Source organism: Cavia porcellus, unplaced genomic scaffold (assembly GCF_034190915.1).
Source record: "Cavia porcellus strain 051 isolate PalLab524CR breed Dunkin Hartley unplaced genomic scaffold, mCavPor4.1 scaffold_7, whole genome shotgun sequence".
In the NCBI taxonomy this organism is placed as follows: Eukaryota; Metazoa; Chordata; class Mammalia; order Rodentia; family Caviidae; genus Cavia; species Cavia porcellus.
The window spans coordinates 5825562-5843565 of NW_026947490.1; the positions used below are offsets into that span (position 1 = coordinate 5825562).

Consider the following 18004-nt stretch of genomic DNA (forward strand, 5'->3'; position numbering starts at 1 on the left):
CAAGTTAATTAATATTTGTTATTCTGAGAAAAACATCCTAAGTTTGTAAAACTTAAGTATTTCATTGAGAAGGAGATACACAGTGCTCTTTATGTTCTTGTGTCAAAGGCTTAATCACAGGTTAAAAACTCAGCTAGTTTTCATTTCACTTTTGTATTTCTTTGAACAAACATTACTAATTTTGTAACTTAATTAGCTACTGGAAAAAACCCAAGTAAATTAATTTCAGAGTATATCTATGCTATATATGACTAGTTTCTTATGTACAATATATAAGAAAGCTTTGTCTCATTTTGTTATTTTGTGGATGACATTTTCTGGAACCACAAACCTCCACTAAAATATGATCTGAAATCTTTTCATTTTAAAAAGCTCATAGGTGACTAACAAAGTCAGAAATGTCAAATGTGTAACACATAAAAGTTGCTGGGAAGTGGTAGCACACAGTTGTAGTTATAGCTACTCAGCAGGCTGAAGCAGGAGGACTGCAGGTTCAAAGCTAGTCTGGCAACTTAGCAAGACTCTGTCTCAGAATAAGAAGGGCTGAGGAAATAGCTCAGTGGTAGAGCTCTTGCCTAGCTTGCAGAAGTTCCTAGATGCTACCTCATAGTGCCCCAAGTTTCTTTTAAAAAAGGATTACTGTATATCTTGGCTACTTATTGATAGGAATCTCACCTCTTTATTCTCTGGACAAGGTTTATGATTTTGTCTTTAAAGATGAATTTGTGACTAAAGGAATAAACCTTGACAAAAGTTTATCTGAAAATGACATCTTTTCTTCCCCTTCTTAAAATTTAGTATCATTTATGATTTGTTTGCCTAGTTATTGTTCTGAATCTTTTGGGAGGCTGTCAGTACACATATTTGTCTTAGAAGAGTGGGAAAGGAAGCATTTGGCTATGCTCTTGTGTTATGTAATGAACACCATTCCCCAAAATGATACAGTATGTAGAGATGGACATCCGTTTAAGCACAGACTAGTGTCTTTGAGCACATAAAGGTTCTACAAGTTAAGAATAGAATAGAAATGTTTATATAGAAATATTTATATATATATATATATATATATATATATATAACTTTTATTCCACTTAAAAACCCATTTGACTTTATTAATTCATACAGTCAGGCCACCTTTTTTTGTTGACTATGTTGGTTACTATCCTACCAAATATTTTAAGCTGTTTAATCATAGAACTTGTATCTTCACGTAGAACAAAGTATAAAAGCTGTTTTCATCGTATTAACATTATGAGTGACTTTAATTATAAAGACTAGTGATAAACCATAGTAACAGAAGATGATTTTTATCTGGTTACAATCAGCTTTCAATTAGTCCAACAGGCAAGAATAATCTGTTTAATAGTCTATGTTTATTACCACCCTCATCCTCTGCAAATAATCTAATAGTAAGCACTGAGAAATCTGCATAAGTTCTCCTAGAATCCACCAGTTCTTTTTGGGAGTCCACAGGTCAACACTGCATTCATAATAATACTAAAGTGTTACTTTTCTGCTCTCATTTCCTCAGGAGACTGCTATTGGTTAGTATCATAAAATAATAAAAGCATCAAAGTAAACTAAGTTTATATGGCAAAAAATGAAAGTAGATTTGATTTCTTTTTCTTCTTACCAGTTAATTGCCATTTCAATACAAATGCTGTGGTTTAAGTTTGAGGTCCTGTTAAAGTTCGCCCCACTGTAAGTGCCAGTGTAGAGTATGGTTTAGAAGAAGAAAGAGATACGTAGTAGACAACATATATGCAAGAGAGACACCAAAGACTCAAATTGTGTTGAATGTTTATCCATTTAACAATTATGTATAGAATGTTCACTTTAGACCACTCTTTTTATTGCTAGCAATATTGCAATTAACAAACCCAACCAACATTTCTACTGTCCTGGAGTTGTCAAAAGGGAGAGAGTTACAGAAAAAATAAATAAAACACAGTTTGGATATCTCTTATGTGAAATATTTGGGACCAGAATTGAGTCCGATTTCAGAGGTTTTTTGAATTTTGGACATTTCCATGAATTTGACTTATTGAGCATCCCTTATCTGACATTCAAAATGGTCCAATATCCTAAACTTTTTGGCCATCATATGTTGGTGCTGACAATTTTTCAGATTTCAGATTTTCAGATTAGAGATGCTTAGCCTATGCATACTTTGTAAATATAAATGCTATAAGGAAAGAGAGGTGAGAAGAGACTAATGGGAGTTAGGAGTGGGGTACATTTTCAAATAAGGTAGTCAGGAATGATCCCCAAAAAATGAAGACTTAAAGGAGGTAAGGTGGAGTGCTCCAGGTGGTGGGACAGCCAGTGCAAAGGCCCTGTGGTAGCAGCAAGCCTGGTATTGCTTTTGGAACAGCAGGGAGAGCAGGCAGGGTCAAAGATGGGGGTAGACTGTTATTCAGAATTTTGACTTATTCTGAGTGAGATGACAAGCATTTAGAATTGTCACCATTTTTAGACATCTCATTGTCTGTTTTTGTCAGGGAGCCATTCTTCCTCAAGCTACTTAATCAATAGCTGGAATCTTAAATGTAAATATTACTAAATGTTTTCATCTGGGGGACACTTTATCCTTTTTATCAGCTTAATGCAAGTTGTAGGGAAGTCAGTTAGCTCTATGACTGAAAATGTGCAGTTCTTAGGCTTTGTCCATGATGAAGCAGAGTACTATTTCATTGCAAAGCTCTTTGCTCTGCATGTTTTACATTGCTATGGTAATTCTGTAATACTCTTTCTTTAAACTTTGGGTATTATATTGTATTGATTTTTTTCAAGTGTCAGTTAATTGCCGCCTGCTGGCTTTGCAGCCAAGGTCTGCCTGTGCGTGTAGCCCTGTTTGTGCTTGTGATGGTAACTGTACTTCCCAGGCATCATGTCTCAGTTAGGAACATCCATTTTCATAAGTGCTTTAATGCAGCTAAAATTTTGTTGTGTCTTGTTTTGATTAGCATCTTCAAAAGTGTTGAAGAGCATGTGTGAGAACTTCTACAAGTATTCAAAGCCGAAGAAGATCCGAGTGTGTGTTGGGACCTGGAACGTGAATGGCGGGAAGCAGTTTCGCAGCATTGCTTTTAAGAACCAAACGCTCACTGACTGGCTTCTTGATGCACCCAAGTTAGCTGGCATCCAAGACTTCCAAGGTCGGCTTTTTATCATACATGGCTAATTACAATCCTGACTGTGGTTTATTGATCTAGAAAATAAAAGTAGCACATCACAATATGCATTAATTCATACAACAAACATTGAATTCTTCTATAAATTTGAAGACCAGTACATTCATAGGTCAGTATGTTCAGAGACTGAATCAGGTAAGGTTTTACCTCTTTAATTTCTAGACCATTTTTTTCTATTTGGAACACAGTGATGGTTTTCAAAAGATCAAGATTGTGGTCTTTAAAATTGAATGTGAAAAGTCCCTCCCAACTGTTATCTCCAGGTTGAGACAGTTTCTTAGCCATTTTATTCCTTGTGCCTGTTTTAAATAATTCCTTTACCTCTCCAGTTTTGATTTTAGCTTTTAAGAAATGACTTGTTCTCAGCTGCATGTGGTCCAAACTGTAGCAAGAACTGTTTCAAAATGATTTCTAGTACCTAAGGATCTCCAAGGATGACGATCTTAAGCAAATTTAAGAAATTTTAATGTTAACTCATGACATATTGCCTTTAATGTATATTTGGCTAATCTCAATAAAAAATTCATTTTTATGAGATTTGTTGTGTCATATAAGGTGGTGTTATCATTTAAGGCTATATTTAAAATTATTTCCTGGGTGTTTAATTGTAGATCAAAGAAGTAAACCAACTGATATATTTGCAATTGGTTTTGAAGAAATGGTAGAGTTGAATGCTGGGAACATTGTGAATGCAAGGTAAGCTGCCAGACAACAACACTGGAAAATTTTCATATTGAAGAACATGGGGGGTGGCCGGGGATTTAGCTCAGTGCCATAAGTGCCTGCCTGGCAAGTGTGAGGTCATGAGTTTGATTTCCAGTACCAAAAAAATAAAAGAAGAACATGGGGGATAGTAACTAAGACATTGTTATAAAGGTAGAGATGATATATGAAAAGGTGCTTTTTGAACTGTAAAATAGCAATTCTTAAGTATTTTGGTCTGAGCCAGGCGTGGTGGCTCACACCTGTAATCCCAGCACTTAGGAGGCTGAGGTGGGAGGATTGTTGCGAGTTGGAGACCAGCCTGGGTTACAAAGTGAGCTCAAGGCCAGCCTGAACTGCATAGCGAGACCCGTCTCAAAAAAAAAAAAAGTATTTTGATCTGAAGATATCTTATTAAAAATACTGAGAATGTCAAATAACTTTTGTTAGTGCTATATCTCTTGATATTTACTGTGTTAGAATTTAAATTGAAAATTTTTAAAGATTTATTTAAAGATAGCAGTAGTAGCCAGGCATGGTGGCACATACCTATAATCTCAGTATTCAAGGTGACTTAGGCAGGAGGATCACCATGAGTTAAAAGCCATCCTGGGTGGGGGTTTAGGTCAGCAGCACAAGCGCCTACCTGGCAAAGCTTGAGGTCATCAGTTCAATCCCTGGTACCAAAAAAAGTCAGCCTGGTGAGTTCAAGTCTACTTGGGATACTGTAATAACCAATATGATGCTTGGTATTATATAACAAAATGTGTTAAAATCTGGAAGGTCTGCGTAAGTCAGGGTATTGTAATCCCAGATATTGGGTATTGTAATCCTTTTTCTAGTACTCCTAACTATCCAAAAAGTTACATTTGTAACACCACTGAGATGTTATTGGAATCCCAGCAAGTTAATTCCAATCTACTATCTCCAATGCAACCCATGGCGAAAGTAAAGACACCAAGACATATTCAAAGTTAAGGGCAGCCCAGGGGTCCTAAGCCTGATCCAAGTGAGGATGTGAGGACAAAGGCCCTGATCCAAGGCCTGTCCTGGAATTTATTATCTTGTCTAGAAGAGGATGCCTTGACAATGAGTGACGGCAAGGATGTAAATTGAGCTAGCCAGGTAAGGAGAAAAGCGTCTTTGCAAAATGCAAGGAGAATGACATGCAGAAGGATCAATCTGCATAATTCAACTAAGCTAGCAATTGAATTGTTTTGGAGGCTGTTGCTTCAGTTTCTGGTATGTAAGCTTTTGTGTCCTGGGCACATAGCCTTTTTATTTTGAGGCTTCTACGCAGTTGACATTCATGGAGCTGACTAGCTCTGCCATTCTGCTGTGCTCAGATCTTTTACAGAGAGCACTATGCATGGAAATAGGAGACATCAAAATGACCCCAAAGATCGCACATCAATATTTCAGCCTTATTTGCATTGCTTAAATCCAGTTGAAGAGAGAAAGAAATACCAAAGCCAGCTCTGGACATACCAGTATATGGAAACAAAGACGTAACTAATACAGTAATTGTTCTGCATTCAAGGAGAGGTGCCCAGGTAGTCTTCTACATCAGTAATCTACTCAGTGAACTTCTCCAAATAGCCAGTACAAGATGATACTTAATCATACAAGAGTAAAAGACTAATGAACTGTAGTATAAATAAAGCATAAAAAGTTCATTGATGTGGTTTCAGATTCCATTTTACAGGTAATTGTTAAGATACAATTTTTTGGGTTTTGGTACACAATTAGAGAAGAAATTATTTGGAAAGGTCACTAAAATACTTCCTTTTTAAATAGGTATACTTTTTGTTTTAAAACAGTCTTGCTGTGTACATTTATAGTTCCTCATTTAGCAACTGACTCATTAATGATGTAGCCACAGGAACAGAACTCTCGTTAGATGAGGCATGTCTATATTGAAAGCTAGGGCTCAGGATTTGAGTTTGATAAAATTAATAGTATTTTCTGTTTAATCAAGGAAAGTGGCATTTTTTACTGCAAGTACATGACAACATCTAGTACAGTTTGGTGCCTGGCTTCAAGTGAAAGAAATCAACCCTCTTGGCCATTGCTGATGATACAAAAGTACCATCAGTGAAAATTTCAGTCAACACAGTGAAAAGGCAACAGTGTGTTAGGAGTATTAGGAAAATAGTTTTGACTATTGGTTTAGGGAATCTCTAAGGATGTTGCCTGCAGACCACATAAAGAGAACAGCTGCTCTGAAGCTATATTGATATAGGGGAGTGAAACTCCCAACCTACTAGATGTCTGGTACACGTTTGTGTTCTCTAAAATTGAAGAATGAATTTTAGGAACAACTGAGGTTAAAAGCAGAATTTATTTATTTGTTTATTTATTGTCTTTTTCCTTTTTATCGGTACCAGGGATCGAACTCACGACCCTGCTTCCTAGGCACTTATGCCGCTGAGCTAAACCTCTAGCCCCTGGCAGAATATATTTATTGGGAGAAAGAAAGTGTCTGTATGGGAGAAAAACAGAAGGTGTCCCCAACGGATTGCCAAAGACTGTCTTTTCTAGGGACTTTTATAGAATAAAACAATGAGGGGAAGCTGGGCCCAGGATGAGGAAAACATGGGAACTCACAAGGCAAGCATAGGTGGGATACAAATATGTCCAACAATAAGATTAATTGCTCAGGTAAAGTTGATTAAATCAGGGACAAATGAGGAAGCGAATCATGTAGCAAGCAGTAGGAGATTGGGTGGTGACTCCTGGTTCCTCAGGGTGATAGCGACCTCTTTAGAATACCAGTCCTTAGGATGTGGGTACATTTGTTTGATCTTTTGTCTTGAGGCCTACAGGTGTCTTTTCTGAAAATAAATATTTAGATCTTAAAATAGAACATACTCTTATTGCTTCTTATACCAAACAGATTGGATAATTGCTCATCTAAGTAGTATGTAATCAAATTTTTCTATTAATAAAGTAGAGATTATTTATTTACTTAGCCAGTTTCCATTATGTACTCTTGGTAGTAAGGATATACTTCTGTGACTGCGGTGGACAGAAATCCCTGCCGTCTGTCTGGGAATGTAGCTCGGTGGTGGAGCACTTGCCTAGCATGTATGAGGTCTTGGATTCAACCACAGCACCACAAAACAAACCAACCACAAACAGACCTGCTTTTGTGGGCTTTGTGTTCTACTTGGAAGAGACAATAACAATAACTATATTAAATAAATTATACAATGTATATAATAGTACTATGGAAAATAAATGACAATAAGAAAGACCAAGTCTGTGAAAGCTGGCAGTATTGGCAGTTTTAAATGGAATGCTGAGTTTACGGTTTATGTAGAAGATGACTTGAGTAAAAGATGCTGTTATCATTCTCTTTCCCAAATCCATATTGTAGTGTGGGGTTATGGTCAGGAGGGTTCTATGTTTGAAGATGATATGGCCTAGTACTAGGTAGATGAATCTGAAGTCATATTCTAGTTACCCCTGAACACTTGTGTGATCCAGAACAATGGAAAAGACTTCATTTTGTTCTCAGTTGGAATTTTCTGAACTTATTCTTACTGTGAGAATTCACAGATAAAGAAAAAGAATGAAGCATTTCTTCTTTCTTTTGTGAACAATATTGCAGAAGAATTGCCTGTGGGATGTTGAAATTACAAAATCAACATTTTGCACCTCCTAATGAAATATGAGCCGAGCAGTGTTCATCAGCAGATGCAGAATCTTTAGGAGAAGGCCTAGTGAGGACTCGGCAGCTGAGCACCTGGCCACTGTAGCCTTGCAGAGATGATTCCCCTCTTGCTGAAGTGCGGTGAGCAGCGCACAGCACCGCCCTGGACATTATTCTCACCACCGTAAACATATAAATAAAACTGAACATGTTTCTTAACCTTCTGCAGCAAGCAGTTTAAAGGAAATAATGAGGGATAGAGAAACAAGTTGAAGGCACCATAAAGACACATTAGGCAAATTCAGAGTGCTCAATATTTTATAGAACAATAGCCCAGTGTCTTTAAAAACAGAAAAAAAAAAAATACTATAAGTAGGGTAGTTGGGAGGGTTGGTGAAGGACTCAAAAACCAGTGTGTCATGTAGATCATGTTTTGCCCTTGTTTTAAAGAAACAAATCTGCTACAAGAGTATACTTTTTGTCTCTTTTTTCCTGAGAAGACTTTTTTAGATAATTCAGAAAATTGAAATATGAACTCTTAGACAGTAGTAAGAAATTTACGATATTTTTTGGTTACATAAAAGTAAAAATATCCCATTACATTAGAGATACTTTTCACAATACTAACAGGCAATGGTGTCTTATCTTCAATTTAATCTAAAATAGTCTGGGGTTACCAAAAAAATAGGAAAAATGGTAAAAAGATTGGCAGAATGTGAATTATGTTGAGGTCATTAATGCATATATGGTTTTTTCTTTGGCTTAGTGTGGGTCCTTGTTTTAGTGATAATGGAAATAAAAACTAAGTGTGACAGTATGATTTACATATAAAAGCTTTAGTTATAACGTAAGAGTGAAGCCAGGAAAGACTCCAGCTTCAGTAGTAGCTGGAGGGACACACTGATGAGGACCGCCACCCCACCACAAAGGCCACCCCACCACAAAGGCGGGCCAGCTTCAAAAGGTCAGCTGAGGGGAGCCAAGGGCTGGTTGATCATTGTCTCAGTCCTGGTTTCTTTCCCTGCTTGAGGGGTGATTCTGCTCCCATGAAGTGACCATCTCTGTTTGCCAGTGGGTTCAGTCCTATGAGACTTTGTTTTTCCTGGGACCCAGGTAACTGTTTAGATCAGTGGTTGGATACTTACAATCATTGCACTGAAAGTGAGGTCTGGAACTGGATTTTAAAAGCTGGTAATCAGATGTCTCTGAATTTTGAAATTTGCTTTAGTCATTTTTATCATGGTCTCCTGTGCTTTGAACAAGGATGAGATAAGCTAAGTAACCCTGGGGCAAATAAACTTTGTTCTGTTGACTTTCTCTAAATGAATAACAACTATTCCCAAAGTTTTATGGTAATAAAAGATAGGAAAGTGAAGATACTTTGTTGTACTTTTACTTACCTATTGGACATTTTTAGGCCTGAGAGAAGATTGACGATTTTTAGCAAAAACTGCTTGTAAGTCCCTGACTGCCCCAAAAGAAAACACAAATTATGTTTCTGATAAGTAATAGTTTAAGGACCCAGAAGGTTCTTTTGTCTGGTGTCCATATAGTAGTCTCTGACTGTGTCAGTTTGGTTTAAAATTATTTGTGTGTGTGTATATATTTAAATTTTTTAAAAGACATGAATTGTAATTCAGAAAAATAACAAAAATTGAGGGGGTCATCTGGAGGCACATACTTCTTTATGACACTAATGAATACTTACACAAAAGTAAAGTGTATAAGCTCAAGATTACTTGCCTTGTGATTGTCACTTACTAAGTCGGCTAATTTTTTTTGTTTATAAAAGAATTGTAAATTAGATTTTTAAAGTGTGATGTTCTTTTGGCTAATTTTGAAGTGTTTCTTTTTAAAGGAAACAGTCAAAACAGCCTACATAAAGATTTCCGAGTCTTAAGAAATTTGAGTAAATAGAAGTATAATAACTTTTTAAAGATTCCCTCTTTAATATTTTCTGGTAGCACAACAAATCAGAAGCTCTGGGCTGTGGAACTTCAGAAGACAATCTCGAGAGACAACAAGTATGTGCTTCTGGCTTCGGAGCAGTTGGTGGGCGTCTGTTTGTTTGTTTTTATCAGACCACAGCATGCTCCTTTTATCAGGTCAGTACACAGAACAGTCTCCTAAAGCTACCTCCTACCATTAAATAACAAGAAAAAGGCCTAAAATGTTTGTTGTTTCAGAGAAACACTTAATCCTTAGTTCTTGTGTTAAAATGTGTCTTTGATGCCAATCACTGATTATTTTCTCTGTACTATTTCAAGGGCTCTGCTCAAAGTACCATGTGATATGTAGTTTCAGTGGGATTATATAATGTATAGTCCTCTAATTTCCTGTGCACATGAAACTGTTGAAATGTCAGCATTTTAGAATTCTCCATTTAGCATTCTCTTTTTACAGGGATGTGGCAGTTGACACTGTGAAGACTGGGATGGGAGGTGCAACTGGAAATAAGGGAGCAGTTGCAATCCGAATGCTCTTCCACACCACCAGCCTGTGCTTTGTCTGTAGCCACTTTGCTGCAGGACAGTCACAAGTCAAAGAGAGAAATGAAGATTTTATAGAAATAGCACGAAAACTGAGCTTTCCCATGGTAAGCTTCTTCTGCTTTTTTTTTCTATTTTGTTTCCTTAAATGCTTTTTATTCTTGAAGATAAAGCTTTGAAATGTGCTTTACCCCAATCTCTATTAGGTTTTTGAAAACTTAAGATCATTCTTGGAAACATCACCATTATTCACCTGCATAGATATTTCACATGTTGTTACTATTAGGTTAAAGAAACAGGCCTCACTGGGGAGGCAAGCATGTCTCTGAGGCAAGAAGCAATGTAAAAACACTTTTTAAAACTATTTTAAATTTAAAATTTCATCTCACTGTTTCCAGGGAAGGTTGTTGTTTTCCCACGACTATGTGTTTTGGTGTGGTGACTTCAACTATCGAATTGATCTCCCTAATGAAGAAGTTAAAGAACTCATAAGGCAGCAAAATTGGGATTCCCTGATCGCAGGAGATCAGCTTATCAATCAGAAGAATGCTGGACAGGTATTTACATACTCGGAAAGAGTATACACAGAAAGCGACTTGGAGTTATACAACATGCTTTCCTTCCTTTTTAAAAAATTCTTGGGGTTGGGGATTTAGCTCAGCAGCCTAAACACTTGCCTAGTAAGCACCAAGTTGTGAGGTGGATCCTAGTACAAAAAAAAAAATTTCTTGAAAGCCTTTTGTATCTAAATATGTATCTATAGATAAACAGATAAAGACTTTTCCTGAAAGAAGGGAAGGAAAACTTATACCAGGAAGAAAGTTATATTATGTGTCTGTATGGTTTGTGTTCAAATAGAAGGATATACTTTCTGGAGAGAGGAGTAATAGTTTAGTTTTCAAGGCTACCAACTTTTGGTTTTAAATCTTGCCTGGAACAATACACTTTGTTGCTGAGGGTGTTTTTTGGGGGGTTTTTTTGTTTTTTTTTTTTTTAATCTTTTTGAGACAGGGTCTCGCTATGCAGTTCAGGCTGCCCTTGAGCTCACTTTGTAACCCAGGCTGGTCTTGAACTTGCACCAGTTCCCTTGCCTCAGTCTCCCAAGTGCTAGGATTATAAGTGTGCACCACCACACACAGCCTTTGTTGCTGTTTTTTCTTTTGTTTCTTATTTCATCTACCTTTTTGTAACTTACTGTTTCAATTCATGACCACAAGATTTTAGAATTTATTTCAAAAATAAATTTTAAGTAGGAGTGGTTGTAGGCCACTTGGTACAATACCTGGGGACCATCAGACTTGAATTCTTACACTCTGGGTACCGCTTAACCTGTCAGCTTCTCAAATGCCATACAGTTCCAAATGTCTGTCATAGCTCAAGGACAAGGAGTTCCCTTATTTATGTTTTCATAGTTTGTTCATGTTCATGACAAGGCTGTACATGCATGACTGTACATACATGGAGTGGCTTTACCACTCCATGGAACTGACCCAAGCTGCCCAGTAGAATAGTCATGCATGTACCACTAGTGGTTCAAACCGGTGGGAACGAGTAAATGAAGGTCAAACAGTGACATGAAAAAAGCCATATCTTCAGGGTCTTTGTAAGCTTTCTTTATTCCATTCAGTGGGAAGTATTTATAGGTGGATCCAAATTTCAACTCAGAGTATTCTGCACATAATAATGTTTAATGAATAACTGCCTGAAAATACAACTTTTATGCATTTTGGAATAACTTTATGTATGTTTATTTTAGATTTTTAGAGGATTTCTAGAGGGGAAAGTTACCTTTGCTCCAACCTATAAATATGATTTGTTTTCTGATGACTATGACACCAGTGAGAAGTGTCGCACCCCTGCATGGACTGACCGTATTCTCTGGAGAAGAAGAAAGTGGCCTTTTGATAGATCAGGTTGGGAAATGGACTTTATTTAAGTGAATTAATGAGGATTTTGTGAAAAAAAGGGAATGATAACAGTAGCAAGTAGGAAAATAGATGTTTATTCAAAAATGTTTTTCTGGAGTATAGTACAATTTAAGTATAAGGTAGATTTTTAAAATTATTTTTTAATCTTTCAGTGACATAAAAAGGAACAAGGAAACTTTTTGTGCAATTTTCAATTGTATGTTAACTGGTTTTTAATTTGAGTTACTAAAGTGGTTTGCATGTATATTGACCTACACTTAACTGTTGAATTATTTATAAGATACTAACTTGATCACAGGTCTCTAATCTTAGAAATATGACCTCTTAATATTTACTAAGTAAGGAATAAAATAAGTAAAAAATAAATAGTGAAGAATTTTGTTTACCAGGATATTTTGTCATTTGAAGAAGTGTCTGTATAGCCTGCCTATTAAAAGCGTGTTGTATATCTAGCATCCCAGCCCCAGACAACTGACGCTGAGGAAAGATAACCTCTTTGCTGCACATGATCCTTTCTTCTCATGTGCTCCTGCACTTTCTGTTGTTCTGATTACAGCTGAAGACTTAGATCTTCTAAATGCTAGCTTTCAAGATGAAAGCAAAATCCTCTACACGTGGACTCCTGGCACTTTGCTGCACTATGGAAGAGCTGAGCTGAAGACTTCTGACCATAGGTTGAAACAATCTATGTATTTTTCATGCTTAAAGTTTGAAATACATTCTTTTCAAAACATCCTGACACATCTGTCTTCCTTTATGCCTTAAGGCCTGTGGTCGCCCTGATCGATATAGATATATTTGAAGTTGAAGCTGAGGAGAGGCAGAACATTTACAAAGAAGTAATTGCAATTCAGGGTCCACCAGATGGTACCGTATTGGTCTCAATCAAAAGTTCTTTACAAGAAAATACTTTTTTTGATGATTCCTTGATTGATGAACTTCTGCAGCAGTTTGCAAATTTTGGTGAAGTTATACTCATAAGGTAAGCAAAATATATTTATCCTAAAGTAGCTCATGATTCATAAACAATAGGTCCTATATTAAAAATTAACTGGTTTAGTGTTTGAATAGAGGAAAGGGATTTCTGTTCCCAAAACAAAGGAAAATTGTACTGTACGTGTTATTCAAGGAGTTGGTAGGCTTTAAAACTGAATTCTGTACTTAGCTTAAATTGAATAATGAAGCTTTTATATGAACAATTGAAGACAAAACTATGTGTAAGTTTTGAGAAATGACCTCTCAAAATTCCCATATAGTGGAATATATTTTTTAAAGTGTATAACAAAATGAAGCTGTGATTGATAATTTTGTTTTTTTTTAAGGAGAGATAAAGGTACTTTTTCCTCTCTTGATTTAACATATTTGCTGTTTAAAGTAATTATAAGTAAGTTCAATTTCCCACCAGCAGAAATGTGATTTGTGAGGAATCATCCATTCTAATCTTGTTTTCCTCATTGATTTACCAATCTGCCTTTTACAGAAGTAGGTACCTCTTTCCTTGTTTTAAAAATGTTCACTTCCACATAAAGAGCAATTTTGAGAGACTTAATAGTGTGTGTGTGTGTGTGTGTGTGTGTGTGTGTGTTCCATAGAGAGAGAAGTATTATTATTTGTATTGTATATTTGCCTTTTAAAATATACTTTATACATGTTTAGTAGGTAAATCTTTATAGTAGGTGCCATAGAGGAGCAGAGGACTTGAAGCTGTGGCTTCCTCTTGTAATTTAGTTGGAAGATCAGCATAATGTCTTGCTCAGGCTCTAAACAGTGACACCATAGATGTAAGATGGTGAGGTTTCTGTAGAGCAAATGTCATAGTCAACATGCTTCAGGCGCTTTCACAGCATAAAGGAGCAAATGGAGAGAAAATTATATGTGAACTTCTTGCAAAATCTTTTGGTGATAATCTACCTTAAACCTTTAAAGAGAACCAAAACATCCAGAATTTTAAGGTTCTAGGAAGTACCTAATGAGATCTCTGAAGTGTACAGATGTCAGTAAGCTTTGCCAAGAGCAGAAATGCCAAGCTACCCACACTGTCTCATGGACTGAGTGGGCAGCAGAGTAGTAGATAAATGTCTTCATAGCAGATGTAAAGTACTGCACAGAGCTAGGAAGAATCCAAATTGTATAAGGGTTAGAAGACTGAAAATAGAGACCCATCTGTTTTTCTGACCTTTTGGGTTCTCCTAACTCCAAATTGGAGCCAAAAGTTTTTCTCACAATGCTGTCATCATTAGAGTTAATGGTAAGAAAATATGTGTTGCTTTTAATATAAAACTGTAGGCTCTGTGCACCCCTAGAATATTCTGGTTGTTACACCCTACAATAACCAGGCTGGTAAGAAAAAAGCAGACAATGAAATTAAACAAGAGCAACTACTGCAAGCAGTAAAATAGGATTATTACCATTGGCTTTCGAACAATACAACCATGAAGAAGTTCCTGAAGTCTACATACTACTACTCCTTTATATTTAAATAGGAGATTCCCTGAAAATGTACAAATTTAGATGCACTGAGATACTTACATGAGGAGAAAATGTAGAAATTTTTACCATAGTGAGTGAAGGTAAGAAAAAAATGCAGCTTCTAAAAGTTTCTATAAATAAATCCATGGATGTAAGAATCAGAATCCCCTGTTATGGTTAGACATGTATGAAGGGTACTTTGATGGTTGAGCATAAAGGCTAAGAGATTAGTGCTGCCCCAGGATTACAAATGCCTCATACCACTGTCAAAAGAACAAATAATGTCTTGAATTTGGGGAGTCTGGTGCAGCCTTACAGGGTATTATAACATTTGAAGAAGCTTTCATGATATTTAGGCAAGAGAAATGTTCCTGACAGCATCCTGCATTTCATAGCTGTGTGCCAGGGACATTGAGTCAGTTACCTTGGTCATGTTTGGAGTAATTATAAAAATTATACCATGCCCCTTGATTTCAAAAGAGTGAAGCACTTGTGTACACATTCCTTGTAAGATCTACAATGAGTACTTTGGAATCCTGGAGGTCGGGAGAGAGGGGGAGAGAATGCCATATATTTTCTCAGTCCAGTTGGGAGTGGTTCGGCTTGCAGAATTGTTTCTGTAAACAAGACTGAAGAGCTTTGTTTTATTCTTTTTTGGCATAATAACTGTATTACGTATCAGTGCACATGCTCTTCAGAAGGTCTTCTAATGTCCTGTTTATTTATTTATGTTTCCTTTTGGGGATTCTTATTTCAAAACTGTAAACTTAAAATCATAACAATGACCATTTGAGAACCGAAGAGTAAAAAGTATCAAGGATTAAGAACAAAGACCACAAGCTAAGGCTCCTTGAGACAACCTGGTTTTCTTTTGTTATCATTGTTGGTTTTGTTTGTTTTGTTTTCGTTTTCACTGACAATTTCCTGTCATCTTTTTTATGAAATATAATGCTCCTCAGGAAAGTCGGAGAGATGCTGAAAATACATAGTGCTAGACGAGGGGTCAGGAGGCCATGAGGAAGGCCTGCTGCCCTGACTGGTAGGTGATATTTGAGAGCCTGCTTGGAATGCAGAATGGGGAAGATCCTCCTTGCAGCCGCCAGTCACCGGCAGCTCTGCTTCCCTCCCTCCTTTCCCCTCTACTTCCTGTCCTCTGTAGGCCCGGCTCCTGTTAGCCAGTGATCACTGGACTAGTTTATTGGCCGGGTTATAGCTAAGGAATTAATTACTTTCTAAATTGTTTTTCTTAAAGGTTTGTAGAAGATAAAATGTGGGTTACATTTTTGGAAGGAAGCTCTGCTTTGAGTGTTCTGAGCCTAAATGGTAAAGAGGTAAGGTAGATTTGTTGATTCTAAAAGATTCTGAAATTAAGTGTCTGAGTTTCGTTTGTTTGTTTTTTGTTTTTTGTGTTTTGTTGTACTGGAGATCGAACTCATAACCTTGTGCTTGCCAGGCAAGCACCTAGGCTACTGCGCTGAGACCCTGGCCCTGAAATTATATTTTTATAGGCTTGTGGCAGCAAGAGTATGTAAATATATTTTCAGTCACATAAGCACTTTTGTGCTTCCCTAGAGATATTAAACATTTAATATAGTCTAAAAGAGTTTACCTCCTAATTTGATTTCTGTTATTTGTAACGTAAAATGTGTTACATTTTTAATTAAGGGTAAATATTCTGGCTTATATGTATAGTACAAGAAAACAAGGAAAGAAGTTGTTTGTGACTACTAGGAATGTATTTTGTTGGCTTCATTCTTGGTCTACATTACCATTTCAAGCCTTGGTAAAATCATTACCATAGATAAACACATCACATTGAGGCACACAGATGTAACTTTTTAGGCTTATCATTTTATTCCCTAGGATAAAATTTTAAATAAAAATTCACTGTGTCAAAGAATATAGACCTAGAGGTTTACATTTTGATTGTTGTTGCCTAATTGCCTTTCAGAAAGGTTGTGTCAAGTTATGCTCTACCTGGGATTACCTTTCTCTAATATCCTAATTGATACTGAATTTTTTTTTTTACTTTGATGATCTGAAAAATGAGTAGTACATCATTACTGCTTTTTTAGATTTTGATTGCTAGAAGTTGAGTCTTTCTATATATTGGTTGCTTGTATTCTCTCACTAGGGGTGTGTGTGTATGTGTGTGTGTGCGTGCATGCATGTGTGTGTGTGTGTGTGTGTGAGAGAGAGAGAGAGAGAGAGAGAGAGAGATTGGGTAAAGAATCTAAGACCTTATACCCAGCCCCACCCATCTCCACTGTGGGCTTAGTCTTTTGAAGCTCCCTTTATATTACAGATATTAATTCCGTGTCATATATGCCATAAATATTTTTACAACTATTTTTTTGTTTGTTGGTTGGTTTTTTAATGCTGAGAATCAAAGTAAGGACCTTGTGCTTGTCAAGCAGGTGTTGTGCCACTGAGCTATATCACCAGTCCCACTTCTGCATTTTAACTATATGAAACTTACTGATTTTTAAATGTAAGTTTAGCTTTGGTTTCTTAAGCTTTTCTTTATGCCATGACAACATAAATATTAAAAAGCAGCTCTCAATTTAACATTCTCTGCAGCTCTTTTTTTCCCAGTGGAGTGGTTTTTTTGTTTTCTTTGGTAATTTAGTTGGTTTTATTTTTTTCCCTCCTTTTCTACTCTGCCACTCACCCTCCAGTCTATATTTTTATACTATAAATACTCCTAGATCCTTAAAATATTTTCAAGATCTTGTAGAAATTGTATTTGTGAAAAATATAATGTCTAACTGAAATTTTATATCTGTTTTAACAATTAGCTATTGAACCGAACTATAACTATCACTTTAAAAAGTCCAGACTGGATCAGAAATTTGGAAGAAGAAATGAGTTTAGAGAAAATCAGTGTCACATTGCCTTCATCGACAAGCTCTACCCTGCTTGGTGAAGATGCTGAGGTTGCAGCAGATTTCGACATGGAAGGTTTGTTTGTTGATTTTGTTTGCTTTTATAGTGCTAGGGAAGTTTCCCTCCCATCAATGAAGGCTTGGTGTCCAAATTTATCTTTCTCTTTTTTCTTGGGATACACATGCAGCATTAACTGGATTAATGTGCCACATACATGCTAGCTGCTGGAAACTGACTAATCATGGTCCTTGCCCTACTAGAACTCATAGCTTAGTAGGTGTTATACAAAAGTATGTGGGTAATTACAATCGAATGACATCAGTGCAATAATGAACGGTACTATCTAGCTCTTGTAATAGTTATGTAACTAGGATTGGGGAGCTAGACAGGATGTTGCAGAAGAATTATACAAGCTGAGATTGAGGGAAAGAAGGTAGAAAGGAAGAACTCAAGGAGAAAGCACATTTTTAGGCCTAAGGGGCTGAAAGATAGGTAAGTTGATCATAGAAGTATGTTTGTGAGCAAATAAATGAAACAGTGCAGGAAGAGGACCAACAGTAGGGTGGATTGGCCATGTCTGTGGAGTCGTTTGGTCCAGCTGGCAGCTCTGTGGGTCTGGTGCTCAGGAGAGACCTCTGACACAGGTAGCTCTGATGGCAAATGATGCTGTGAGCATTTATT

General features: G+C 36.6%; 1 protein-coding gene across 21 annotated transcripts in view; it reads left to right on the forward strand.

Annotated features, from left to right (window-relative positions):
* Synj1 (synaptojanin 1) overlaps positions 1-18004 on the forward strand; it is an 86507-nt gene that overhangs the window by 49331 nt on the left and 19172 nt on the right. For all 21 annotated transcript variants that reach the window (XM_013149744.3, XM_013149746.3, XM_013149747.3 and 18 more), the window contains 10 exons: positions 2967-3158; positions 3806-3890; positions 9516-9656; positions 9955-10147; positions 10439-10597; positions 11797-11953; positions 12525-12642; positions 12735-12950; positions 15690-15768; positions 17236-17398. In XM_013149744.3, the coding sequence (XP_013005198.1) occupies positions 2967-3158; positions 3806-3890; positions 9516-9656; positions 9955-10147; positions 10439-10597; positions 11797-11953; positions 12525-12642; positions 12735-12950; positions 15690-15768; positions 17236-17398 (1503 nt within the window). The remainder of the gene's footprint in view (positions 1-2966; positions 3159-3805; positions 3891-9515; positions 9657-9954; positions 10148-10438; positions 10598-11796; positions 11954-12524; positions 12643-12734; positions 12951-15689; positions 15769-17235; positions 17399-18004) is intronic.